Here is a 27,003-nt window from a genome sequence, read left to right on the forward strand (position 1 = left end):
GGAACCCAGGTCACGGCCACCCCCATTGGTGCTTCCTCCCTCCAGAGAAGTCAGCCTGCACGGGCAGGGGTCCAGTGCAGAGGGCTTCAGGGCAGGCCTGGAGCGGCCTGGGAGAGGAACGAGTCTGCACTGAAGACCAGTGACCGGGAAATGCACAGTGAAGAGGCAGCCACAGCCTGATGTTGGAGGAACAGACAGAAAGTGAGCCCAGAGCCTTTAAGGCAACCCCAGGGTGGGATGGGGGGGTGTCAGGGAGTGGGCTTTGTCAGGTAGTGTCTTGAAAGTGAAGTTTTAAAAAATTGCTTTTGAAGCCACGCATAGTTTCCTTCCACAAATACTCCAGTAACTGTCCGGGGAACACATGTACACACATGTGTGCACACACACACACTCAGGGGCCCCTTGCAGGAGCAAAAGTTCGTGGCTTCCATGTGAGGATGAACTGACGCCCGGACAGGAGCTCAGGAAAGGTTCGGATGACCTTGAAGAGTGTGCTTCCGGAGTGGAGACCCAAAGCCCAACCGTAGACAGTTGGACATCCCCTCACAGAAGGGTCACAAGGAAGAGAAGAGCCAGTCAGGGTGCAGTATAGCACCGATGAAACACACAACTTTCCTTTAGTTCTTTAATGCTTCCTCCACCCCCCACCCCCCATTATAATGACCCCAATTCTACTATTAGGTTTGCCGCAAAGATAAACTGACGCCAGGCCAGAGAGGAGTTTATTCTGCGCTCCCGGGCGAGATTCACGGGTTCCAGCAAGGAGCCAGTGAAGTCGCGCTTCCCAGGAAGAAGGGGAGAACGGAGAAAGGGACAGAAGCCCTGAGCTGGGGCTTAGAAGTCACGCCTGTCTGTGGTGAAGTGCAAGTGTTTAAGCTGGTCAGGAGGGTAAACAAGAAGGGAGGAGGCAGGAGCTGGAGCTGCAGGGCCTTAAGCCGTCTCCATCCCTGAAACTCGAGGTGGGATGCTGTCTGGATCATTCCGGGCCAGGCGATGGCTCATTGTCCTGGAGCCCTTTGGAAGCTAGCCATCTCGTCTATCAAGGGCAGGTCAGGCTGTTCCTGATGCCCCCACCTATGCCTGACTCAACATCTACCCCACAAATCCGGCTAGACCAGAGCATGGACACTGGTGCAGATAGGAACTGGAAACACAGGGAGTCCAGGACGATGATCCCTTCAGGACCAGTGCCGAGAGTGGGGATACCAGGAGGGTGGAGGGAAGGTGGGATAGAGAGGGGGAACCAATTACAAGGATCTACATATAACCTCCTCCCTGGGGGATGGACAACAGAAAAGTGGGTGAAGAGAACCATCGGTTAGTGTAAGGCATGACAAAATAATAATTTATAAATTATCAAGGGTTCATGAGAGAAGAAGGGAGGGGGGGAAATGAGGAGCTGATACCAAGGGCTCAAGAATAAAGGAAATGTTTTGAGAATGATGATGGCAACAAGTGTACAACTGTGCTTGACCCAACGGACGGATGTGTGGATTGTGGTAAGAGTTGTACGAGGCCCCAATAAAATAATTAGGAAAAAAAAGAGGGATGTTAGGGCAACCAAGTTTGGGAATTTATGTTTTCAACGGTTGAATTCCAAGTTGCTGGTGTGAAATGTAAACCCCCACCTACAATAAAAACTTGGCGAAAAATGAAAAAAGAAGTGTGCTTTTTTTCTTTGAGACGACGTCCTGAGGAAAGTCTGTGGGTTCCTTTTGAGGACATGGGCGCTTAGGAGGAGACACGGGGGCTGAGATAGGTGGCAGGGAGGTGAGTTGACTGAGGTGATGGAAATGATCAGAACAAGGGCTCTCAAAACCTCTTCTTTGCAGAAAGGAGCTGCCCCCCCAGCTCTGAGGGACCCCGGGGCCCCGTGTGGCACCAGCCTCCCAGGTGGGATCCAGCTGCAGGACGTACCCGGGGAGGGAGGGGCAGGGGCAGGAGAGAAAGGGCTTCTCCAGGGGCCCACCTCCCCAACGAGGGCACAAAGAGGTCCCAAGCACCGCAGCGCAGACAATGTCCTGTACAGATTGCAGACCCCGGCTCTGAGGAGCTCTGCTGGTCAGGACAGCCAGAGAGGGCCACAGGACACCTCCGGGGGGCAGCTAGCGCACCAGCCCCCTGCTAGCAGCACTGGTCACGCAGCGACAGGGGGATCGAGCAGAGGAAGAGACTGGTCAGGAAGGGGGTGTAACGCCTCAGGAGAGCGAGGAGCCTCACCCCGGGACCACGTGAGGGTCTGGAGGGAATGGCGGCAGGGGCTGATTCCCTGTCCCTTGTGCACAGTGTGCAGAGTCAGCGATCCTTCCGTGCCGCCTCCCCCGGCCCCGGCCTCAACGCCCCAGTGAGCGTGACCACCCTCATGTGGTGACTTCATTTGCTTTAAGGGGCGAGAAGCCAGCCAAAGCCAGTCAGAGAAACGAGGAACGAGTCTGGGACCACAGAGCACTGCACTCACTGTCACACAGAGAAGGCTCCTGTGTGGTTACCATCTGCGTCAGCGTCTCAAAGTCTGTCCCCTCCATAGCCAGGCCCATCTCTGTGGTGCTGACAGGGGGTGCTGGGGGCCCGTTTCCCCGCCACCCTCTCAAATGACTGACAAGGGAGGGCCGGGCACCAGCGGCTCATCGTCTGGCCGGAGCAGAGGCCGAGGCCACGGGGACGCTGTCAGCGCCTTCCAGGGGAAACGGCACCCAGCCACACACTGCCAAACAATTGGTTTAATTTTATTTCAAAATTGTACAAAATGGCCATAAGCTGCTACAAAAGAGCGCTGTCTCGGCGCGTGTGTAAAATCAGAGAGCACACAGCAGGTCCTCCTTCACAGTGTAACGGAAAAGCTGCCTCTGAGGCAGGAGTCACAGCTCCTCCTTCTTCTTCCCCAGCCGCTCGTGGTCTCCCTCCCGGAGGGTCCGAATAAAATTGGTAAATCCCAATTCCTGAAGAGAAGGGGTGGGGGTGGGGGGTCGGGTGGAAAGGAAGAGAAAAGGGTCTTGAGGCTCAGCAGGGGCAGGCACCCTCCCATTCCCTCCCTGCCATGCCCCTCTGGACAGGCCTGCGTGGCCATCACCTGATTGGGGGGGGGGGGACGGGACAGGACACAGCCACAAACCCTGCCTGCCCATGTGGTTGCCCCGCGGTGCCCAGGGCAGCCTGCCCCCGCCCTCCTCAGGGACTGCCGCCCCACCCCCCAGCAGGGCAGTCCCGGGCAGCGGCCCGCCGGCCCGCACTCACCGTCCGCTCGCTGTCGTACTTCTCCACGAACTTGCCATAGTGGTAGTAGTGGAAAGTGGGGTAGCCCTTGATGGCCTCCTGCTGACACAGGTCCTGGTTCTTGTCTCTGACGCAGTCAATGGCAGCACAGGCAATCTACGGGGCCGGAGAGAGAGTCAGCTGGGGGTGTCCAGGCCGGACCCCTCTGCACACAGCCTCCCCACGAGCTGGGAGCGAATTCCACGAGGCATCCCCAGCACAGAGCACCCTCAAGGCATTAGACGCCCGCTCTCACTCCCAAAGCCAACAGGGCCAGTTACAGGACTCGGCGTGGGCGGCCCTCAGCCTGCCCTTGAACATCGGAGGGTGACGGCCATGAAAGGAAAGGCCGCTTGCAAGTGTCTGTCAGGAGGCTTTCTGTGGAGGCAGGAGGCTTTCTGTGCAGGTGGGAACACGTATCAATATCCTTTGAGCCACGGATCAATATTTGAATTCAATTCTGCCTGAGCATCTGCTTGGGGAGGCAACGCAATACCATGGTGGAGAGGAAGAGCATGGAGGTCAAGTTCTCCTGGTTCAGATCTGGGCCTGGCCACCTCCTAGAGCTGAAGGAAAACCGGCTTAGATTCTCGGCGCCCCAGCCACCCAAGCTGTACGGCGGGGAGGAGAACAGCAGTGGGGTGCTGAGACCTAGTTACGCAATTAGCTCGGGCTCTGGTGCACGGTGGCCCGTGGGGCGGCAGCAAGTGCCAGCTGCTGTCACGACCACTCCTCCTCCTGGACCGGATTTCCACCCCAAGGCGAAAGCTCAACCAGACAGGGTACGGCCACGTGCTTGCGTGCCCACCCCGCTGTCAGTGAGGAGAGCCTAACTCCTGCTCTGGGGGAGCCTTGAGAATCGGGTTCCATCAGGGCAGCCAGGTCTGTGTGGGGTAAGGGGCGGCCCAGACACAATGATGATGATGATGACAAAGAGCCCACGCTCATGGGGAAGGGAGATGCCGCATGAAGGGTAAGGACCGCCTCCCCCAGCCCTGACAGAAAGCGTGCACCTTCCCACAGAGCAGGCACTTCAACTACGAGGGAAGAAACCTTGCTTCTTTCCGAGGGATCTAGAAAGGTTATTCCCCAGGTTGCCCGTCCCCCTCCCCCCCCCGCCCATATTATTTGCCAAACCTAAGATGCTGCTTGCTAACACATGGTCAACGGCTATACGCTTGGAGGTCAAAGGCTTAAAGATCATCTCCCTGTGGGTTATCAGCCATCTAGGGCGATCAGACCCTGTAGTCGGTCCCACCCTAGGTGGCCTGCACTCCCTTCTGATAAGGATAGTGGAGTGTTCCCTTGAAGGAGAGCCCAAAGACAAGGTCAAGCCAACTCAAGGAGGATCAAGGTTAGGCTGCCATCTTGACTTTAGCGTCCGCCCATCTTGTCATGTCTACACCTAGTACCTCCCCTTCCCATTGCACACCCACCCCATCTCGTCCCCTCCTACTGCGTGTATGCCTATGGTACAACCTCTTCCTGTTACAATGGACTGGGGGGCTCGCACGTCCCCTAAGTGTATATAAGCCTTGGTTAGAAATATATTTGAACTCTCTATGCAGACCTGGCTGTTGAAATCATGGCCATCCTGGAGGTGAGCAATTGCATGCTTTTAACTTTACCCCTCAGTTACACACCTGCCCCTTGGACCCCTCTGATTGTGGGGGCTGGTGCCCCACATCTTCCAGGAGGGCGGTGCGTCCTCCTGCTGACACCGGGTCGCTCAGCGGGCAGCAGGAAGTGACAGCAGCAGTCGGAGGGTGAGGGTGCAGGGCTAGCGTTCCGTGAGCCAAGGGTCAGAAGGCAGCACCAGGTAGGCCCTCCTCCCCCTGGCTCGGGTGGGCTCCCGCCCCCACCCCTCCTCTCCTTATATAACAGCCTGTAAAAGCAGCACTTTTTTAGAGCAGAGTCTGCAAACTGGCTGGCTCAGTGCTGCTCTAGATGGCCCACAGAGAATTAAAACAGAAAAACACAAAGCCCCACGAAACAGAATCAGCTGCCAACACAGGACAGGAGGTGGGGGGGGGGGGGGAAGGAAAGCCGGAAGATAGTCTATTCCAGTTTGTCTTTCCAGCCTCTCCCGTCAGCGTGAGAGTGGCTGGCGCGGGTCCCGCATCCCCACGGGCAGCACTGGCTGCAGGGAGGGCAGCCGGCCGCTCCTGCAGGCTTCCAGGGCACTTCCTGAATGGCTGTCCCTGGGGGGGCCCGGCCCAGGGGTGAGGGCACGGGCGGGCACTGCCTGCCTCCAAACCCCATCTGCCACCCTGCCAATGTGTTTGATGAGCGTCGCTCCGGGCTGCTGCTCCTCCTGCACCCACTTTAAATTATGAATTTAATTTGTACACATGGCCCAGAGCAGTTGGCAATGGCATGTATGGTTTTATAAATCCACTGAATTAAAAAATGTGTACTTATTCTGAATCGCCCCATCTAGCTGCCAGCCACACACCCAGAAGGCTACCTTCAGAAGGCTGCCCACACTCCTCAGCTGCTACAAGAGGCTTCTCTCTGCTGAGGGGAGTGGACCTGGGCGCATGGGAGCCCAGGAAGCAAAGAAACCCCTTCTCCTCGACCCTGACGCCTGTGCCCCACCCCCCAGGTGTCAGCCCATCACACCCACTCGAGTTGTGCTGACCATGCCCGCTGAACCCCGAGTCCAGCCCCTCCCTGTAACTTCTGGCTGGCGCTGGCTCCTTCTACAGACCTGATTCCGTCTCACTGTCGTCCTACAGAAAGAGGGCGATTGCCCCACAGGGCTTTGGAAGCTGCGGTCCCTATCAAAAAGCAAGCTCCGTGCCCGGCCTGAGCACACTGCCAGCCTTCCCCTCGGCCACCTTCTATTCAAGCCGGGCTCCCTGGTGAGCACGGGCTGTGGGTGCCCTGTCCGTGACCCAGTGCCCGAGTCCCCTCTGGCAGCACTTGCCACCAGCACAGCATGGGCTCCTCTTGGTCTGAGGCTTTCTCTCCAGCCTTCAGTGAAGGGTCCACAATGGGTCCCTTGACCTTTGAAAGGGACCAATTCCTAGTGAGGTCCCTCAGCCCCACACGGACCCATCCCCCATCCTCCATCCCTGCAGCGGGGCATGGGGTGAGGGGGCGCTGGCTCAGCTAGTGGCAAAGCCACCCTCAGATGCCACCTGCTCATGCAATTCTGACTCTGTTCCTCACCAGCCAGCGGCATGACTCTGGGCTAGTGACTTCACCGGGGAGTCAGCGTCCTCCCCTGCAAGGTGAGGCAGGGATCGCGCGCGGGTGATGGTACTGTGGACCCGGCATAAGGCTTCAAAAGCATCCGTGGGAAGAGAGGCGGTCAGTGCCAAGCCTGCCATCTGGCACCACCACAGCGCTCTGACAGGTCCTGAGGAGTCTCTGGGTGGCAGTGCCACACGCGTCGGAGGGCAGACCTGGCACAGCTTCTGAGAGGCCCCAGCCCCGAGGACCCTGTGAAGTGGCTCTGCTCTGCACACATGGGGTCACTGTGAGCTGGTGCTGGCTCCATGGCGACCCCCCACCCTAGCGTCTACAACAGCAAGGTGCCCTGTGAGTCCCTAAGGGTGCAAACAGTGGTAGTTACATCATCGGTTGTCGGTATTAAGAGCGAAGGGGTGGAGTTTGGCCTGTCAATCAGGTCTCCGCTTGATGACCTCGTTTGGAGATGCTGAGGAGATGAATAGCTCGCTGGAGGTGGGACACACACTCCCTTCCAGGGATTACTGATGACGAGCCTGATGGAGCTCCGCTGATGCAGCCAGAGCCACGTGGAGACCCCTGCCAGCGCTGAGATGCTGATACCGCCACTGGATCCACAAGACCTCCCACCCACTGGCCAGTGATCTTCTTGCACTCAGCGTCATTGCCTGTGTTTCCTAAGTCTGAAGAGGACTTTATAGATTGGTATCGGACATACGGGTTGATATCGGACTTATGGACTTGATCTGGATTGGGCTGGGATGCTTTCTCAATATTCAATTGCTCTTGTATGTAAAGCTCTTTCTTACACACACGTGAGTGTCTATGAATTTGTTTCTCTAGTCTGCTCAGACTAACACACTGGGCTAAGCTGGATGGAGAAGCTGCCACTCTGAATCTACCCATCATGCCACGGAAGAAAGGCCTGGCGATCTACTCTGGAGAAACCTGACACCAGAAGCCCTCAGCACAGTTCTGCCCTGACACACAGGGCCATCATGAGTCTGGCTTGACCAGAGAACAGCTGGCAGGGGTAGGGACTATGGTCAGTTCAGAGACACAAAGTCCCTGCTCTCAGCTCCCTGACGGGCAGCTGATCTTATAAACATAGCAAGGGGCTGCGGCACAGCCAGCGCTATCACCAAGGCCACAGCGGGTAAAGCCCAGGAGGGCAAGTCCCGCCCAGCTGTCACCTGTCTCTGCTAGGCCAGCCTTCCACCACAGACCCTTAATCTCAGGCCCCCCTCAGGGACACCATCCATTCCAACCCTGACCCTTTCCCACCTGGCATGTCAATGGACAAAGTCCCCAGGTGAGCTCCCGGGAGGGACAGGAGGATCCCCAGCTAAAATATGAGTGGCCTCACACAGCTTTATTGATTCAGGAAAATAAATCTCTGCAGGAGCTAATATTGACTCTGGCTATGAAAATGGAAGTGAACAACCACGTGCATATTGATCGGGGAAGGAGCCGGGACTCTTTCTGGGTGGACAAAAATATAATTCTAGCTCAAGAGTGGCAGAAGCAGCAGAGTGGCGGTCAGGGAGAACGGGGAGCGACAAACCCCATTCTGGCTGTCAGTGAGCTTACTGGGCAGCTTGGGTGAAAGGCACGGCCTCTCTGGGTCAGACGTTCCCACATAAATGGAGAGGGAGGGCAGGCCTGCCCCCTCCCCCCTCAAGCCTCAGACTGGAGCCACACCAGATGGCCCGCAGGAACCTCAGACCCTGCCCGAGCGGGCCCAGTCACATGGGCCCCTGAGGTGGCCGTGCCAGGGAAGGATGCGATGGCTCCGGATGGTGGGGGTGGGGGGGCTGCCCTGCCTGCGGAGCTGAGACCAAGGTCCGCCTCCAGAGGAATCAGGACATGTGCTGGGAAAAGAGCAACGGCGCGTCCTGGCTGGAGGAAAGGACGCTGGAAGGAGGGGCCGAGAGAATAAAAAAGGCAAAAAGAGAATTAAAAAGGCAGATCGGCAAGTTAAGGCAGTCGGCTAAAGGCACGCGTGTGTCTGGAGAGGAGGAGGGGCCTGCGGGCCAGCGCACATCCCGGGGTGCAGACGGTTAAGCTCCCAGCTACCTGCCAACAGGCAGAGGGTTGATGCCCCCCAAGGTGTCCAGGAGGAAAGGCTGGGCAACCTGCGTCTGAGCGGAGGGCGCAGGCGACTGCCACCACGGGGTCGTCATGAACCGGAAATGACCCCAGGCCGGTGCTCTGATCTTGATGCTGCTGCAGTTAGTGGGGGCAGGGGTGGTGGTGGTGCAGGAACCCCACAAAATGCAGGCTGATTCCGTCAGGGGCCCCGCCAGGGCCCCAGCCCAGGCTCCACGTGGCCGAGGGGCACCCTCAACATCACAGGCCTCCTTAGCTTGGAGAGACCAGGGTGTCCAGTGTACAGGAAGCCCACCTCATTTCAGCCTTCCTGCTGTCTGTCCAGAGCACTGTGTCTGCTGAGCGGCCGGGCTGCGAGTCGCTGAGAAGTGGCCACTATCCCAGCATAAGGCCCGCTCACTGTGGCACCAACACTGACTCATGACACAGACCCTGTGTGGATCTGCGTAGAAGTGTGCCTTCAGGGCTTCAGTGGCTGCTCTGTCAGCACTAGATGGCCAGACCTCGTTCCTAGACACCTCTGGGTAGAACCAAACCTCCCCCAACTTTCCAGTCCGCAGCCCAGGCACAATAACTATTCATGGGATGGCAAAAGGTCTTCCCCAAACTAGCCCACTGCAAACTGGGGCTCCCTGGATACAGGCCTGTGGCAGGAGCACTGGGGGTAGGAGACCCTCTTGGCCACCCTTTTCTGTGCAGCTCAAGTGACGGGGCGGAAACAACGTTTTTCTGGTCTCCATAGTGCCCCCTGGATGGATGAGGTGTGTGGGTAATGATGGGACTTCTTGAGTCCAGGGAAGGGTCCCAGGAGCCTGGGCACCCCTGGTTTGCTCCTCACCCGGTGCCTCCGACTAGAACCACCCTGTTCTCCCAGGTCCCCCTCTGTACCCACAGGCCTGACCTCCTCCTGGCAACAACCGAAGCCCCGGCCCAGCCCCACCAAGCAGAAGACAAGCGCTCCCCCGCCACGAATTCTCACTCACTCGCTGCCTATGGCTATCCAGCCCAGGCAGAACTGCTGCTCCTGCTGCCACCTGGCACTGCCTGGGGAAGATGCCAGCCAGGTTTTAAGAGACCACTTCACGTGACTCGGGGTCTGGCTGTGAGTGGGTGTGTGCCACCACATGATTGCGGGTTGCTGGTGCCCCTTCTGTGAGAGACCCCTGGAACCTGGGCTAGGAAGAGTCCTTGTGGGTATCTAGACCAGCCCCCCACCACCCTGCCTTTTACAGCATCCTATGACTTATCCACGGGCATGGAGCTCACTAGCAGCCCCAGATCACACTCCCCAAGTTCAGGGTCCTGGCCCCCAACCTAGTCTCGGGTCTGACCCACCCATGGCTGGCCCTGGCTGCCAGAGCAGCCGGCTGTGCCCAGTGCCCTCCCGCCCTGCCCCCTCCAATCCAATCTGGGGCTCCGGCTTGTTAATTTTATGCTCCACCAGTCGGCAGCTTCAGGAGGCTGCTCTCCTCCAGCACAGCCCCCTCCAGCTGCCTTTGCTTGGATCCTTTCTTATCTGTATCTTTAATTATATCCGTAATGCATGGCTACAGTCTTACTGTAAAAAGTCCAAGCACTAAATAAACAAGCAGGTGGCCCCCGTCTCCAAGGCCCTTCCTCCAAGTTGGCGCTGTCCCTGGCCAGTTGCTTTTGCAGCATGAGCCCCTGCCCACTTCATCTTATGCCTACGGGGACCCAGAGGGGAGGGGCACGTGGCAGGATGGGTGGCAGGTGGGGAGGGGCGTCCTCACCTTCCGGTCGTCTTTGAAGACATCAGCGGCGGCAGTAAAGTGTGGAATGACCTTCTTACAGTGTGGGCACCCTGCAGATGGAGGACAGAAGATACAGGTGGAGTGAGTGGTGAACCCCGGACGGAGGTGGCAGGCCTGGGGTCACTTGCTGAGCCTGTCCACCACGGCACAGACCTCGAGGCCTCCTCTCACTGTCCCCACCTCGGCCAGGCCTGGCCTCCCTTTGCCTATAACCAAAGCCCCCAAACCATGAGGGTGGAGGGTGTGGGCAGCCCCATCCATAGCACGCTGCCCTCAGGGCTAGAGGCGCCTGACTCTTACCCACAGAGAGGAGCTTGGGCTAAAAACGGAAGAGTCTAAGGCTACTCTAAACCTCACTTCTCTTGTCAAAGGAGTCCTGGTGATGTAGCCAGTAGTGGTGGGTTGGTTACATGTTGGGCCACTAACTTTAAGGTCAACGGTTCAAGACCATCAGCCGCTCCTGGGGAGAAAGCTGAGGCTTCAGCTCCCGTAAAGAGATGCAGTCTTGGAAACCTGCAGGGCCCGTTCTGCTCCGTTGCTGGAAGTCAGAATCGACTTCATGGCAGTGAGTTTGGCCTGTTCTCCTGTCAAAGGACAACCTTGCAGAGTGGGAGGGACTGGGGAAGGGTAGGGAGGGCCGGGCAGGGGCAGCCACCCTCTGGGGCCTCCACTGTTCATGCCCACCCTGGCCGGGTTCTCACACTGTCTGTCTACCCTTGGCTCTGTGATCAGGTCCCAGAGCCAGAGACCCCCAGGCCCCCAGGCCAAGATGAAGCAGTGTTACAGGGCTGCACCGGGGCCGAGGTTCCTGCCAGAGGGGACGAAGGCATCACTGCCCATCCTGACACCTGTCTCTCCCATTCTGTGCATCGCTGCGAACCCGCCCAGCTCAGGGCCGGGACCTGCTCAAGGACCACGTCTCGGCCTGGCCACCTTCTCGCTGAGCCATTCCCCACACACTGCGGAGCACAAATGGCCATGAGAACAGAGGTGCTCTGAAGGGGGCTGTCCCTGGCCTGTAGAGACACAGGTGGGGGACACCCCGAGCCCTCTGGGGAGAGCTGGTCCACTCCGTCCCGAGGCTCCGGGCTAGCACGGCGGGGCGTCACCAGCGGGACGAGATGGCTCCGCTCCTCTACCTTCACTCTGTATAATAAGGTGACCAGCACTTCTAGGTGTTTCGTGGAACCAAATTCAGGCTAAGCCACCACTCGCCTCTGAACACAGCCCCTTGAACTGGCTCCTAAGCGAGACAGGTGAGACCTGGGGTCCTAGGAATTTCCCTGACATCAGAGGCCAGAGAGCTGGGCTGTCATGGGACTTGTATGTGAGACAAAACCAGAGTCTGTCGAGATGTCTCATCAAAAGGGGCTCACGGGGATGCAGCAGGATGCTCCTGAGGGTTTCTGAGGCTGCATGGGAGCAGGGCGTCTCATCCCACGCCTACAGGGCAGCTGGCGGACTTGAACCGCAACCCCTCGATTCACAGACTCTAGCTTAATCATTGCTCCACCAGGCTTCGTAACGAGGTAGCCCAAGCCCAGGAAGATCAAGTGGCTTCTAACCCACAGCAACCCTGCACAGGATTCCCGAGGCTGTAAATCCTCATGGGCACTGACAGCCTCATCTTTCTCCCTCGGAGCTGCTGGTGGGCTGGAACTGATGGCCTTGCGGTTAGCAGCCATCATTTACCTACACACCTGACCGTGTCACCAGGACTTGGACAATGAGACTGAGTGCCTCGCAGATCCTAAATCATTGCAGCTAACTGGGAAAATAAAGGTTTTAACGATTTAAATTTTAATATCAATTACGAGTTACACTTCTCAAATGTGACCTGGCAGAGGAAAATACCAACTAAAATTCATAACAACTTTCGCGTATAAAGGAATGAAGTTATATAAATCGCAGAGTTATCTTGAAAGCGGGACCTTCTGGTTAATAAGGCATGTCACAGCCAAGTCGGGCAGCCCTATCCACGGAGCAGGAGGAGGCCCCAGGCTCCTAGGAAAGTAAGTTTCCTCTCCCTGGAACCCGGTTTCACAACTAATTGATCCTTTGTAACCACTTTTCTCATCCAAGTATCAAGGTAAAGGTCGGCCTGTTTCAATGTCAGACACCCAGGCCACCGATGAATGGCCCGAGGTAGCATCTCATTTTCCCATCAGTCCAGGGCAAGCGCCCCAGAGCTGGAGAACTGGAGCAAAGGCTGCGTGAGAAAGTGGGTGATGTTCCCAAGGAGTCAGGTGGGCCCAGGAGGCAGGGCTCTGAAGAGAGCACCACCTGTGGCATCAGGAAATCAAAGACACCACTCAGCCAAGCGGGCGAGAAGAGCAGTCCGCTCAGAGCTAGGAGAGGGCGCCTGACAGGAGCGAGCAGAGAAAGGCAGGGAGACTATGTGGGGAGGGGGAGCCAGCAGGGGGACAGGCAGTGGGGGCAGTAGGATGTGTGTGCGTGTGTGTAAGGTTAGGCTCTTGCTGTGTACCTTACAGCCTTATCAGGTAAGGACTTGGCTCACTGACCTTTCTGTAGAGTCTGTATGAGGAGGCTTCACAGAGTTGGAGGGAAAGTGACATAACAAATTTCCGATATGAAAATAGCAGTAATTTATAACTTATCAAGGGCTCGTGAGGGTGGGAGAGTGGGGGAGGGAGGGGAAAAAGAGCAGCGAGTACCAAGGACTCAAGTAGAAAGATGTTTTGAAAATGATGATGGCAACGTATGTACAAATGTGCTCGATACAATGGACGTGTGGATTGTGATAAGAGCTGTAAGGGCCCCTAACGAAGTGATAAAATAAGTAAAGATGGGCGAGAGGTAATGCACTAGGCTAATAAAAGGACCCACAAAAGCAAAAACAATAAATAATATTCACAGATTTTTTTGAAGTTCCTGTGTATATTTAGTATACATTCTTTTCATCACTGGAAGAACTTAATTATGATGGATTCTGTGGTCCTTGGAGAGTCCACTGTCCCTGCCCACTCCACCCCCTCAGCCCACTGGGGAAGGTGTAGTCCTTAGGAGGGCTGGGCTGGGCAGGGCTGAGGGGTGGGGAGAGCAGGGGGCAGGCAAGGGCAGGAGGGGAGCCGGGGGAGGCTCAAGGGATCCAGCCCCTAGCCAGGAGCAGAGCTGCACAGATTGCAGGCACTGGGGACATCAGGAAGGTTGAGAAAATGGAATGGGAAGGTAAGGGGTGTTTCCCACAAACTTTTTGAAGCGCCTTTGCATATGCTGTTTCACATGTTTGTAGTCACAAAAGGTTTGTTTTGTTAAAGGGAGAGCAACTTTTGCTTAGTTCTTTCCTTCCCCCCAGCCCCTTGATGGTTTTAAAGGCCCCAAACCTAGACACGGGCAGCCCTGGACAAGAGGTGAGGCAGAGGACATGGCTCTGAGCAGATTTGGGGGGTTTGTCTGGGGGGTGGTGGGAAGAAGTTCCTCCCTGCCTTCCTCCCCTTCCAGCTCAGCCAGCCCAGCGGGGGGCACCTCCGGGGAGGCGGGCCCCTGGAAGGCGTCCATACGGTGCTCTCACAATAACCCACTGCACAGAACATATGGTGGACACTCAGCACTTCCCCAGTGTCCCGGGGCGCAGGGCCCCACTCAGCCCAGAGCCGTCCTGCGGTGAAGGAGGAAGGAGGTCTTGGTGTCGGGATGAGTACACACGGGAGTGAGTGGGTAAATCCCCCTCCTCCATGGCTTGCTCTACATTTGACCTCATGTGCGGACGGCCACCTCGACTTTCTCCCTGGGGGCAGAGGCTGGGTTCAAACTGCTGACTTGAGAGACTAGCAGCTGAGCACTTAGCCCCAGCATCACCGGGGCTCCTTACCTTCCTGGAAGGCGGCCCAGCCCTTCTCTCCAGGGCAGGAGGATGGGAAGGAGTGGACAGTTCTCTAAGATACGATGTCATGGCACACCTCCCTCCTTACCGGCCGCAACGGCGACGATTCCTTGCTGCCCTGGCTACCTCTTTAGCAGACCGCCCGCGGTGCATCGCACGCTGGGAGCGTGGATCCCACACTATAACGCTGCTCTCCCTGCTGGTTTTCCGCACAGACCATTTCTGGGTTGGGAGACGGCGAGGAATAAGGTTCCCCCAACACCAGCCCCTCCAGGGTGGTAAGGATGCGTACCTCAGATTCCCTGGAGGTGTGGGGACCTGGCAGTGGGGCCTCAAAAGGAATGTGCCAAAGAGAACTGAGGGGAGGGAATGCCGTGGCTCGTCCTGGGTGTGCAGGAGTAGCGGGGGGCATCTCTGAGGGAAGGCCTCACACTTTACGCCTGCTGTCTCCCTCGTGGTGGGGTCAAGGACCCCTGATTCTAAAATGGGCTCTATCTGCTGCTCAGAGAATACTGGAGGGCTGTGTCTTGCGTGTGACGGATAGATAGATAGACAGACCCCCACTCTGCTCCGGAGGAGGGAGGACACAGTGCCATCTTGCTGAGTGCCTCCCACAGCCACAGAGGAAGAAGTTAATGTCTCAGGAGCCACTCCGTCTTCCAGGGACACCCACCCTGAGGACAGAGGGAGGCTCTGTGAGGAACGAAGAGAACCGCTGCCACCCAGAGAGGTGGTGATGGGGACAGAGGGACTGGAGCTGGCTGGCCTGGGTAAACGTAGTGGCCCAGCGGGACACAGCCTGAGCCGGGCACTATGGGGGCTCAGCAGGCGGCGGGGGCGGGGGTGCTCAGAAGACTGGCTGTCAGTGGGTGGGTGGGTGAGGTTCGGGCCCCTGGGGGAAGTGAGGGAGCTGAGTGACGGGAAGGAAGCCAGGGCCTGGCAGAGGCTGGCAGAGGGGACGAGCCCAGGGGCGTGAGGAGGTGGACAACCCGTCTCCAAAGTGAGGGACAATGCCTGAGAAAAGGCCCCCCGGCCTAGAAGGAAAGCAGCAGAAGACCCCAGATTTGGAATGCCCCCTGCCTGCCCTGGTCCCTGAGGATCTTCCGGCTTCAGTCTGATTGACCCCTCTGCCCTCACCCCTCAGCGATCACAGATGAGCCACTTACACGGGGCGTAGAACATGACCAAGGCGTGCTTCTTCTTCTTCAGGGTCTCCCGGAAGTTGTCCCCCAGCAGGTGCAGCACGCTGGTCTGCTGCACTTCCCACGTGGGCTCTGGGGGCGGGGGAGCCTCGGGGCTGCAGGGAAACAGGGGCTGTCATGCACACCCTCCCTACAGGCCCGCACCCACCCAGGAGCACACAGAGAGAGACCCCTTCTGAGAAGCCACCGTAACACTTGGTTTGGACACACACAGATCCATCAGCATCGCCGGAGAAGAAGTTCTCATGCCTTCTGCAGGGCCCAGAAACTGAAGATGTGGAGGGCCACTCCTCAAGGGTCCTCCTCTAGGGGGCTCACACTCCACTCCCTGCCGCCCCCCTATTCCCCCCTCGGACCCTCAGGGCTCTCCCGTATCCTCTAATCCAGGGCTTTCCTGGGAGGGCGGGGAGCATGGTTGAAGAGTGAGGTGAGCGGGGCCACCAATCCAAGTCACTCCCAGCTGTGTGAGCGTAGGCGTGTCACTAAAGTCCTCCAAGCCTCCCTGATCTGCTGTGTCCAGTAAGGATGGCAGCCGCTCTGGGGTCCTAGGCGGTGCCCGAACACGCACGCTAAGAAATGACAGATGCCCAGTCCCGGCCTCATCCGGTCATCTCTCCCTGATCTTGCCCTGGCTGCTGCCTCCACTGTCTCCCTTCTTTCTCTCTCTCCTTTCTCTAAGAAGTGTTTCTGGGAGCCGCCAGCGACCCACGGGCCCTGCCTCTGGCTGAGGGCAGCAGTTTTGGGGAGCACTCTCTACTGAGCACCTAATTTCCTATGTCTGCCCTGCCTTTGGGATGGGTCTCTCTCAATCCCCCAACCATCTGACCCATCTGCGGGGGGCAGGGGGGGGGCTCTATCCAGAGTGCTCGGCCATGCCCCTATTTCCAGGCGTTTGTTTCTGCCTGGAGGTCCCGTTGCTGCAGGAAACCCAGTATGACTTCGAACACACTTCCTGCCCCGAGCTCAAGCCAGCCTTCAACCCACCTTCTTTATTGGGGCAATCAGCACCCCTGCTCTTGTGACCTCTTTTCTGTTCCCCATGGTTGACCCCATCAGTCTGACCTTGCTGCCCCGGCCCACCCAAGCCCTGTCTCCCCAGGCTGGCCTTGGTCACCCACAGCTTGGCCACCCAGGCCCATGTCAGAAACACCCCTTTGGTCTCACCCATACTGTCCGGCACCCCAAGTTGGAGCTCTCTGTGTTCGGACTCCAAGCAGGAAGCAGAGGGAGCTGCTGCCTGTCTCTGGGCATAGCCCTGCCCCTCCGAGTTTCCTCAATGGAAAGAGGTAAAGCGCTCTGCTTCCCCCACCCCCACCCCCCGGGAAGGAAGCTGGCCAGCAGACACAGGCCTATAGCGCTGGTCCTCAGGGAAGGGCCCATGTGACCAGAGGTTCTCAGAATGGTGGCCCTGCCCCGAGAGGCTCCACTCCCTACCTAAGTCTACACAGGAGCCCTGCGGCTTAGTGGTTTCCAGCCGGGCTGCTAACTGCGAGGTCAGCAGATGAGGCTTGCCAGTCCCGGAAACTCGCAGGGGCAGTTCTACCCTGTGCTTTAGGTTCACCAGGAGTCGGCACTGACTAGACAGCAGGGGGGTTGGAGCTTGACGTGAGTCTTTGGAGAAAGCAGTCCTGTCTCCATCATACAGAGGGGACACGGGGGCTCAGCTGGAGGTCACCCCCGGAGTGCAGGCCTCTAGGAATCCTCAAGTCTGTGCCCCTGAGCCCGGGGCCCTGTGCACGGATAGCTCATGCCCATGCCCTGTCCCCATGATGGACGCTCCCCAAGCTCCTCTGTTCTCCACCCACAACTCCGACCACCTGGGCCCCATGTTCCTCCCGGTGAGGCAGTCCTGTACCCAGTGTGGCTGGAGCAGTGGGTGTGAACTCGGTGCTGGCTTCAGGCTCCATAAGAACAAGGGATGAGAGGCTGCCCCAGCCCTTTGAGGGGCAAGGGGTCCCCACCCCCCTGGGCAGTCAGACAAATGCCTGGCTACTGGCAGAGCCTTCCCCTGTGGGAGAAACTGGCCACCCATCTCTTGCCAGAGGCCTCTCCTGAGTCCTGTGGGAACTTTGCGTCCATTCTATAAGTGGGTGAGGGCCATTCGGGAATTAGGCATCGGGCAGGAGCCCTGGAAGCAGCCTTCTGCACAGGCACCTCACACCTGGTGCGATGCCCGCCTGAACCGAGGCTGAGGCCCCACAGCCTGACCACGTAAACGGTCCGCGCCCCCGCCCTGCATGGTGCCTTTGCGACTCTGTGACTCTCTTACAAGGGAATCTTTAGGCCCTGAGCCAGCGGCTGCTGCCCAGGCTGGCCTGCTGAGGACACACCGCTGAGTGTCCAGGTGAGGGGTGAGCATGTGTACATGTGGGTGTGGGGGTTGGAGATGGGCAGAAGTTGGAAGGAGGTTGCTCCACTGCACAGTGTGGGCTCTCTGCACCTCAGAAGCCCTCGCAGAGGAAGGGAGACTCTGATGTACTCGTTGGGACGGGGGCTCAGGCCAGTCATAGCAGGCGCCTCCTCAGCGCCCAGCCACTGGGCAGGACCCGCCAGCCACTGGGGACGCCGGGCCCCAGAGTCTCATGGTGCTCGGAGGGGTGTTTGACTCACAGAGTGACCTTGGGGGGAGGAGGCCGGGGAGATTAGGAAGAGGGGTCCTTCAGGGAAGAGGAGCATCCAGCTGGCTGACAGCTGATGGGGCCTCATCCAGAAAAGCCCCCAAGACCTGCTGGGTGAGGGTGTGGGGCCACAGGGAGAAATAGGCTTTAGGGACTCAAATCAGACTCAGTTCCTGTGGACGCCGAGCCAAGGGCTGTCGGTCGGTCTCCAGGGTATCCAGTGGGGGATGGCTGGGGGTCCCGAGGTGCCCTTGAGCTGGGGCTTACTTGTGCATCCAGTCCACAAACATCTTCTTTGTCCTCAGCGAGGGCACCGCATGCTTCTCCCCGTTCTTGAAGAACTTGAGGGTGGGGAACTCGGAGATGTGGAACCTCTCTGCCAGGGCCTTGTTGGCGGTGGCGTCCACGGCTGCAAGGACAGCAGAGCCCTGGGGTGGGGAGAGGCCAACCGTGCATGTCAGCCTCAGACGCAGCGCCGACGACCCTGACCCCCACCCTCCGCCCACTGCTGGGCAGTCCACTGGGCCTGGGCATTGCAAGCCCGACACACATGCCCATGACGTCCCATCCAGGGACTCTGAAACCCGCCCCCCGCCCCACCACCACAGGGGTGGCCCAGGGCCTGTTCTCACTGGCCACAGAAGACAAACAAACAAACTGACTGCCACCAAGCCAATTCTGACTCCCTGACCCCAGAGGACGAGGCAGCACAGCCCTCGGGGCAAACCTTCCCGGGGGCTGGTTTTTCCATCAAGGAGCCATCAGTGGAGTTGAACTGTTGACCTTGTGGTTGGCAACCCACCATGTCACCAGGGCTCCCGTGATGGTCACGGCCCCAGAGGAAGGGGGCGGGGTACTGTGAGGCTGAACCATGCCAGAGCCCTGAGCTGGCTGAGGCCCTCCCGGGGATGGGGTGGTGGTGGTGGTGTGTATGTGTGTGTGTACGTGTGTGTGTGATACGAGGTGGTCAAGAAAGGACGCTTACGTCTGCTTCTCCATGGAGGACTTCCGCGGCACCCTCAAACTCGGGCTTCATCTTCTTACAGTGTCCACACCCTGGGGGGACATCGAGAGAGGTCATCCCCAGGCCCCGGGGGCCCATCACCCCCTCTTCCATTCAGTATCCTCCATTCCCAGGCACCAAGTGACAGGAGAAAATGGCAACAGGGGTCACCAGTGGGAGGGCAAGGGGCAAAGGTGAAGTGGCCCGTAGAGGCGCTGTGACGGAATCGACTTTAAGTAGACAAAGCCAAGTATATGACGGAGAGAACTTGTCTGCAGCCACCCACTGGCTGCAGTCGTATTTAAACATCCTTTGCATCTGTGAACTGGAAATCTGCGAGCAAGACTTTCTGACTGAATCTGGCATGTGCAGGCCCTGTGTTCTGTGCGTGGCAGTCCTTCCATGTAGGATGCTCCCTTTCCTAGGAGAAGAAACTGAGGCACGGACAAGGTAGGTGACAAGTCACAGAGCAGGGACACAAGCCTCAGTGACCTGGTTGGAGGCCAGAGCTTCAGGCAGGTTGTGTTACACAGCTGCTCTCACCAGGGTTGACTCCTCTGGGGCACCAGCAAGTCTGGGGCTTTGCACTGAGAAAGGGGTTTCCCTTGGGTCAGGATCAGTGTAAGCCCCCTTCCACAGGGCCTCACGACTCACTCGGGAGCTTCCTGGTCTGAAGGGAGCCCCCTCAGCCTCCCCACCCTGTGAATTGTGGGACGTCAAAGTCATCGCTGTTTTGAAATATAAGAGCAAAGTCGGACAGTGCATAAAGAAGACTGAAGATGAATCGATGCCTTTGACTTACAGCGCTGGTGAAGAATACTGAAAATGCCGTGGACTGCCAAAAGACAAACCTCTGTCTGGGGAACACAGTCAGAATGCTCCTGAGAGGCAAGGATGCGAGACTCCGCCTTACATACTTTGGGTGGGTTGTCAGGGGAGACTAATCCCTGGAGCAGGACGTCATGCTGGGTCAATGAGAAAGAGAAGGCCTTCGACAAGATGGACTGATGCAGCTGGGGTCTTACAGGCTTGAAGATAAACAAGCAGCCATCTAGCTCAGAAGCAACAAAGCCCACATGGAAGAACACACCTGCCAGTGTGATCATGAGGTGTCGAAGGGATCAGGTGTCAGGCATCAAAGACCCAGAACAAACAATCCTATCAATGGGAATGAGGGGGAGTATAGACATTGGTAGACAACTGGACATCCGCTTACAGAAGGGTCACAAGGAAGAGAAGAGCCAGTCAGGGTGCAGTATAGCACTGATGAAACATACAACTTTCCTCTAGTTCTTTAATGCTTCCCCCCTAATATCATGACTCCAATTTTACCTTACAAATCCAGCTAGAACAGAGCATGTACATGGGTACAGATAAGAGGTCACAACACAGGGAGTCCAGGACAGATAAACCCCTCAGGACCAGTAATGAGAGTGGCCATACCAGGAGGAAGGTGGAGTAGAAATGGGGAACCGATCACAATGATCTACATATAACATAACCCCCTCCCTGGGGGATGGACAACAGAAAAGTGGGTGAAGGGAGAAATCGGTCAGTGTAAGATATGAAAATGTAATAATTTATAAATTATCAAGGGTTTGTGAGGGAGGGAGGGTGGAGGAGGGAGGGGAAAATGAGGAGCTGATACTAAGGGCTCAAGTAGAAAGCAATGTTTTGAGAATGATGATGACAGCAAATGTACAAATGTGCTTGACACAATGGATGGATGTGTGGATTGTGGTAAGAGCTGTACGAGCCCCCAATAAAGTGATTTATTAAAACAAAAGGAGAGATGGATTGACACGGTGGATGCAGGATGACACTGTGGGGATGGCACAGGACAGGCAGGGTCCTGCTCTCTAGGACACCGGGTGGGTGACTGTGTCACAGCAGACCAGGAAGCACCGAACAACAACTCCCAGAAACGAACATTTCACGTGGGGACAGCCCAGTCACTGCTTTCTGGTCCATCGGGTCACAAAGGGGCTTTTAGTTTTGCTCAGTGGGTTGGCTAGAACTGGAAATGGATATTCCCCCCAAAGAATTTTGTGGACACCAGTGACACCCAGGGCCCCAGGGCTGGCCTGTGACAGAGAACACTGGAAGCCCAGCAGTCCTGTGTGAGCAACGCTGACCTGTGTCCAGCTCAGGGCCCTGATGGCCGAGGAGGCAGCTCGTGGGAAGGGCAGCCATCGAGCAGCCAAGAGGGAGGAGGAGGGCAGCTCAGGGCAGAGCCTGGACCCTCTTGTGGGGTTTACTGAAAGCCTCACCTGTCCCTTCCCAGGCCGATGGACAGGTCAATCCGGCAAGCCCCCACTCACCGTCCTTCTAGAGCAGCCGCCTCATTTCCCCTCCTGGGAGCGGCTGGGGGGATTTGCACCGCGGACGCTATGGTCAGCAGCCCGACACTTAACCCACAGTGCCACCGGGGGTCCCTCCTGCGCTGGGGTGCGTAAAGCCCCATGTGCATTCATCCCTTCGGAGGAGGCCCGGCTTAGGAGGCCATGACCCAGGAGGGCTGCCCCACTGGTGCCCGGCTCCAGCCCTTCCCCACCCACTCCTGAGCTGGATCCCGGGTGGCTTTGTGTGAAATCGTCCGTATTATTCTCTCGCTGAAACGAGGAGGTCAGTGAGGAGGCGGGCTCACTAACCTGGCCCACAACGGTGAAAAGGACACACACCACACCTCCAGTTTGACACCCCCCCTGGCACCCTGCCCTCACTCCAGGGCCTAGAGGGAGAAGGCCCACCTGCAAGCAGAGACTTTGAGAAAAAGGAGGCTGGGGTGACAAGGGCGAAGGGACACAGAGAAGAGCCGCAGCTGTCCACGAAACATGGTTGTTTCTTTCCAAATGTCCCGGACTCGCCCCGCACTGCTGTAGAGGTCTCCCCTCGGGCCTCACTCAGCCCTAGCACACCGAGGTCACCGCCAACCCCTCTTCCCTGCCACCCCCCCAAAACCGTGGTGGGGCCCCCGGAGCTGCAGACCCCGATGTCCACTGGGGACAGAGGCAGGCAGTAGGGTATCTGCCGGGTGCTTTGGCAGACCCTCCTGGCTCTCCTCTTGGGCACCCAGCTCAGCCACAGCTCTCTCCCAAGTAACACAAGTGGGGCACCTGCACTGGGCAGGTATCCGCCAGACCACAGCCTTCCGGTGAGCTCACCAGGCCCACACCACAGATTCAGGCCATACGGGGCCTCTGTGAACATAGACGGGGCCCATGATGGGAATCACCTGGCTTGGAGCTGCCAACAGGTGTCCACACAGCCCACCTTTCCCTCGGGTGTTGTTCTTCCTCGAGCAGTCCCACCCTGGCCATCACAGCTGCTGGACAAGGCCCCTCTTGTGGGGCACTGGCCCTCCCAACCCCACTGGGTCTAGTCCCTGGCCTCCCAGTTCACTGCGCTCCCCAGTGAAGGACCTGCAGCTTTTCCCATCCCAAAGAGCTACCCATGCGTTTCCATGGCTTTGGATTCCATCACGCCTCGGTTAGGTCGCTGCCTTCTGAGATTTACAAGCAGCCAGGATATCTTTCTAAAACACGAAGTCAGAGCAAACGACTTCCCATGACAGGTAGGTGAAGATCCAAGTTCCTTCACGTGATCACAAAGCCCCCAGTCTGGCCCCCACCGACCTCCAACCCCACTCGGTCCACTGGCCTGGTGGCTCTCTCCTCCTGCCACACATACATCCCTGCTGCCAATCCAGGAGACGGAGACAGTGCAGCCTCTGCCAGAACACGCCGTGCCCCCATCTGCGTGTGCCCCAGCCCTTCACGCCAGTGGGGTGAAATGAAAGCTCCTAGCCTGGCTCTGCCAGCGAATGGCTAGGACCTTGCAAATAAGGCCCAGGCAACAGATGGCTGTTTCCATTGCCAGCGCCCTGGGCATAAGAATGGCTGTCTCAGACGCAGAAACGGAGAACGACCGGACCATCAGGGAAGAGCCCACAGCAGAGACCCCGCCCCACCTGAAGTGAGGGAGGTGGCGGAGGCCAGGCCCCCTGAGACCGGAGGAGCTGCAGCCCCGAGACGGGAGGCTGAGCAGCAGGCCCGCCTGCCCAGAACAGTGGCCTGCGGCTCACGTGGCTGAGGACTGGCTGGAAAGACTTGGCTGCTGGCTGAGGAGGGGCGCTGCTACGGATGAAAGGCTACATCCTTAATGATTTCCGACACCGGCTTGTGGTCACCTGCTAAAGCCCTCATCACTGTGGGCGTTGCCCGTGAGGCCACTGCAATGACTTATCGACCCAGCAGGGAAGCAGCAGTGTGGGAGGGACACTGGTGTCATAACGGAGGAAGAAGAAGAGGATGGGAGGTGGGGGCATGTCTGTCTGACCCCTCAGCCATCCATCAGCCTGGGCTGGCCTGGAGCCGGGTCCTCCTCCTCCCGTAAGTAGCCAGATTCTCTTTCTGAGGCTACAGCTCATTTCTAGAGACTTCCTCCTCCTCCGGTCACCTTACTCAGTGACACCTTCCCAGCATGCTCTCTACGAGGAAGACATTCTAGTCACTGAGTTGTACGCAGGTCAGAAGTGAGCTGTTCTCTTGTCCCGAGTCCACTCCCCCGACAGAAGAGAAGCTGCATGAGGACAGGGCCTCGCTGGTCTGTCTTACTGAACGCGTCCCCCCAGGGTCAAGGACAGGGCCTACACACCCTTAGAATGAGCTCGCTGTGGCTGCATCGTGCAGGTTTGCCCCGGCACTCCAGACTTAACTGGACCAAAGCGCTCTACAAGGAGCCCCGGTGGCACCGCGGATTAAGCACCAAGCTGCTGACCACAAGGCGGGAAGTTTGAACCCACCCGCAGGCCTGTGGGAGGACAAGGAGGCAGTCTGCTTCTGTCACGTGTTACGGCCTTGTACGCCCAGGGCAGCAGTTCCACTTGGCCCTGTAGGGGGTGCTGCAGGGCCAGCGGGTCTCTAATTCCCACCCAATGACCTTTCCCTGCATGGGTCTAGTGAGCAGGTGGGGGAAATACTGACAAGGTTCACCTGTGAGTCATTGTGAACCGGATTCTCCAGAGGGCCATACAGCTGTGGATAAAATGAGCCCTCTGAGAAGCAAGAGGAGGGATTTCATGACCAGCAAGAAGAAAGGAGGGGAGCGCCTATGGACCTGAGATCCCCGTGCAGTGAACCTCTTGGATCCAGAAGGCAGCTTACAACCTATCAGAGGAGCAGCAGCAGCAGAACCAGCTGCCAGAGCATGAAACACAGTGGCGGGCTTCCCAACTGCGGTAGCTACAGCATCTGGTGTCGATTTGAGACTATTACAAGGGAAGGGGTGGAGTCTAGCCTGTCAATCAGGTCACAGCTTCATGACCTCATTTGGAGGCACTAAAGAGTAAATAGCTAGCTGGAAGTGGGACACACCCACCCACACACTCACACACCCCCTCTCCCTCTCTTTTTCTCCCTCTCCCTCTCCCGCTGACATTCCTGTTGACAAGACACATGGAGCTGTGCTGATAGAGCCAGAGGCCCGGAGGAGGCCCGTGGAGACCCACACTAGCGCTGAGATGCTTCTACCACCACTGGACCCACAGGACTTTCCACCCACTGGCCTGTGATCTTCCTGCATTCGGTGTCATTGCAAGTGTTGCGTGAGTCTGAAGAGGAATTTATAGGTTGGTATCAAACACATGGGCTAATATCGGACCTATGGACTTGATCTGGATTGGGCTGTTTTCGTAATACAGAATTACTCTTTTCCGTAAAGCTCTTTCCTATACACACGAGTGTCCATGAATTTGTTTCTGTAGTCTACGCCGACTCACACACCAGCCCACAGAGCAATTACAGCTGAGTGCTTCGGCAGGCTGGCGGATGGGGTTCCCCTGGGCACTTAACGTAGTTCAGGGAGGAGATCGCTGGCCAATGGTGTTTGAGCTGAGAGCCTTCTGGTGGAGGCTTACAGCTTTTGAGCGTTTATGAGCAGGCCTGACAACTCTGTAACATGTCCTCATAAACAGCTCCGCCCGAGCGTGTCTCCCTGGCATTGCAACTCATTAACTTCCTTCATAAACCCTTGAATCGTGAATTTACTCTGTGTAGTCATTGCAATGGATATTAGAAACTCTTAGGAAAAACAGAACACGAATTAAGACAACGGAGTTGCTATGCCAGCGGTGGTCTTTTTTAAAACAATTACAGTCCCGTATCATTGGCTTGTACACAAACAGTTGCTGATTGGACGAAGTACTCCTGCTTCACATCACTGGCAGCCAAGGCCGTGACAGCCCCTGTGTCCTCCCCTCCCCTCCCCTCCCCCATGGACACCCTTGTCCTGCGTATGAGGGTCATTTTCGGAGTTCCCCAGCATCTTCAGTGCTCTGGCTCCCCCACACAGCCTGGACTTCTCTAGCTATCACGAGGCTTCCACCCGCTCCTGTCATGAGGTGCTGAGCGGTGTCCCCGCCCGATCTGGGAGCTCGCTCCTCCTGCGATCGCCGCCCTCCACCCTGGGCCTGGCCTCCAGGAGGGAAGAGCTGGACTCAGAGAGCTCCAGCCTGCTGCGTTTTACTGTCCTGTTTGTGATTTGATAGGCCATTGAGTTTGACTGCCGAGCTTCCTGGTTGGGGCTTTTATCATGTGCGGTACGCGCACTGACATGCTTTTGTGACCTGGCGCACGGGGCGAGAGGCAGCGCGGGGCGAGAGGCAGCGCGGGGCGAGAGGCAGCACGGGGCGAGGCAGCTCCTTTTTGGCTGTGGGAATAGCTGGCTGATCGTCAACCCCGGCCCTTGGAGGCCTCTGGATTCCAGTACATTCAACTGTCCTTCAGGTTTTATGATAGGGTGGCTACGGGGACTTCGCTGGGACCCGGGAAGAGGAGTTTCCAGGGCACCAGATTAAACTGGAAGACTCCCTGGTTGATGGCAGGCGGCCTCTAGAATTCAGGGGCACCTGGCTCACCACATCCTGGCTGTCACCTGGCATCTGTCTTGGGACACATGAGGGAAGGTGGGGCTCCTGCACAAGCAACCTCGACAAGGTGTGGGGCCCTTTCAGGCAGGTGCAAGAGAGCTGGATGACCACACAGAAGTTTCCTGGGTGGGGGGCCCACCCAGAGGCATGTCAAAGGAAGGCCTGCCTTAGACCTCCCCTTCCAGGTCTGGAGCGGAACTCACCTCCACACTTAGAGAAGTCAATCAGGGACAAAGTTCAGGGAGGTTAGGAAGGAGGAGGAGTGGACCCAGGAAGTGGGCTGAGTGATGTGACTGGGGCTGCAAGCAACATGATACCAGGTGTGCATGAGCTGCCGACCAGGAGACTGATTGTCTGCTCTCAAAAGACGTTCCAAACAAGAACAAGCAGCTAAAGAAGGCAAGAGGGGCTTCTAAAAGCTCAGGGCCTGGAGCAACCGGTGGGGCGCATTTCCACCCTGCACCCCTGGGGTGATGGGGAATGGGAATTGCCCCAGGACAGCAGGCTGGTTTTCAAGGACACCAGAGCTGGCACTCAGTCCCTTTCCTGTGCAAACTTGTGGACAGCTGGCCCTTCATGGTCACGGGTGGGTAACAAGCTCTCCAAATTTCATCTCCAGGCTTCTATCCCGAGAAGACAATCTGACACGTGGGCACTATTTATGTGTGAGGTGAGATTTAAGGCGGGGGGTGGGGGGTGGGGATACACGGTAGTCCTCAGACAGGGCTGGTTAAGTAATTTATGGCATGGTCATACAGTGGGATAGTACGTGGCCACAAAGGGCCTTTCTAAAGCCTTTGTAATCACTCAAGACAGAACCTACAAGACAAGGAATGTTAAAAGGAAAAGGGGGAGATGGTAACTGCCTCAAAGAAAGAAAATCATATCCCGTCTTCTCGCCCGGCACAGCAAATGAAAACCCAGCTCGATGCAACTCGACACAAGAACATAGGAGGCACCACACCTGTCCCCTCGGGGTAGGCTTCCTAAGTAGCCCATGACTCCCAGGGCTCAGGATGGAGGTGGGCAGACCCGAGAACGGCCACACAGTGAGCAGGTGGCCTCCAGAACTGGACCGTC

The 27,003-nt window shown here is 57.5% G+C and overlaps 1 protein-coding gene across 1 annotated transcript in view; it reads right to left on the reverse strand.

The window, feature by feature from the left end:
* Positions 1 to 2,705: 2,705 nt before the first annotated feature.
* Positions 2,706 to 27,003, reverse strand: part of PDIA5 (protein disulfide isomerase family A member 5) — a 102,428-nt gene continuing 78,130 nt past the window's right edge. Inside the window, exons 12-17 of the mRNA XM_075556325.1 lie at positions 18,978 to 19,048; positions 18,260 to 18,420; positions 15,339 to 15,469; positions 10,308 to 10,378; positions 3,235 to 3,369; positions 2,706 to 2,939 (exon numbers count right to left, since the gene is read on the reverse strand). Of these exons, the coding sequence (XP_075412440.1) occupies positions 2,859 to 2,939; positions 3,235 to 3,369; positions 10,308 to 10,378; positions 15,339 to 15,469; positions 18,260 to 18,420; positions 18,978 to 19,048 (650 nt within the window). The 3' untranslated portion in view covers positions 2,706 to 2,858. The remainder of the gene's footprint in view (positions 2,940 to 3,234; positions 3,370 to 10,307; positions 10,379 to 15,338; positions 15,470 to 18,259; positions 18,421 to 18,977; positions 19,049 to 27,003) is intronic.

The sequence above is a fragment of the Tenrec ecaudatus genome, chromosome 8 (assembly GCF_050624435.1).
Source record: "Tenrec ecaudatus isolate mTenEca1 chromosome 8, mTenEca1.hap1, whole genome shotgun sequence".
In the NCBI taxonomy this organism is placed as follows: Eukaryota; Metazoa; Chordata; class Mammalia; order Afrosoricida; family Tenrecidae; genus Tenrec; species Tenrec ecaudatus.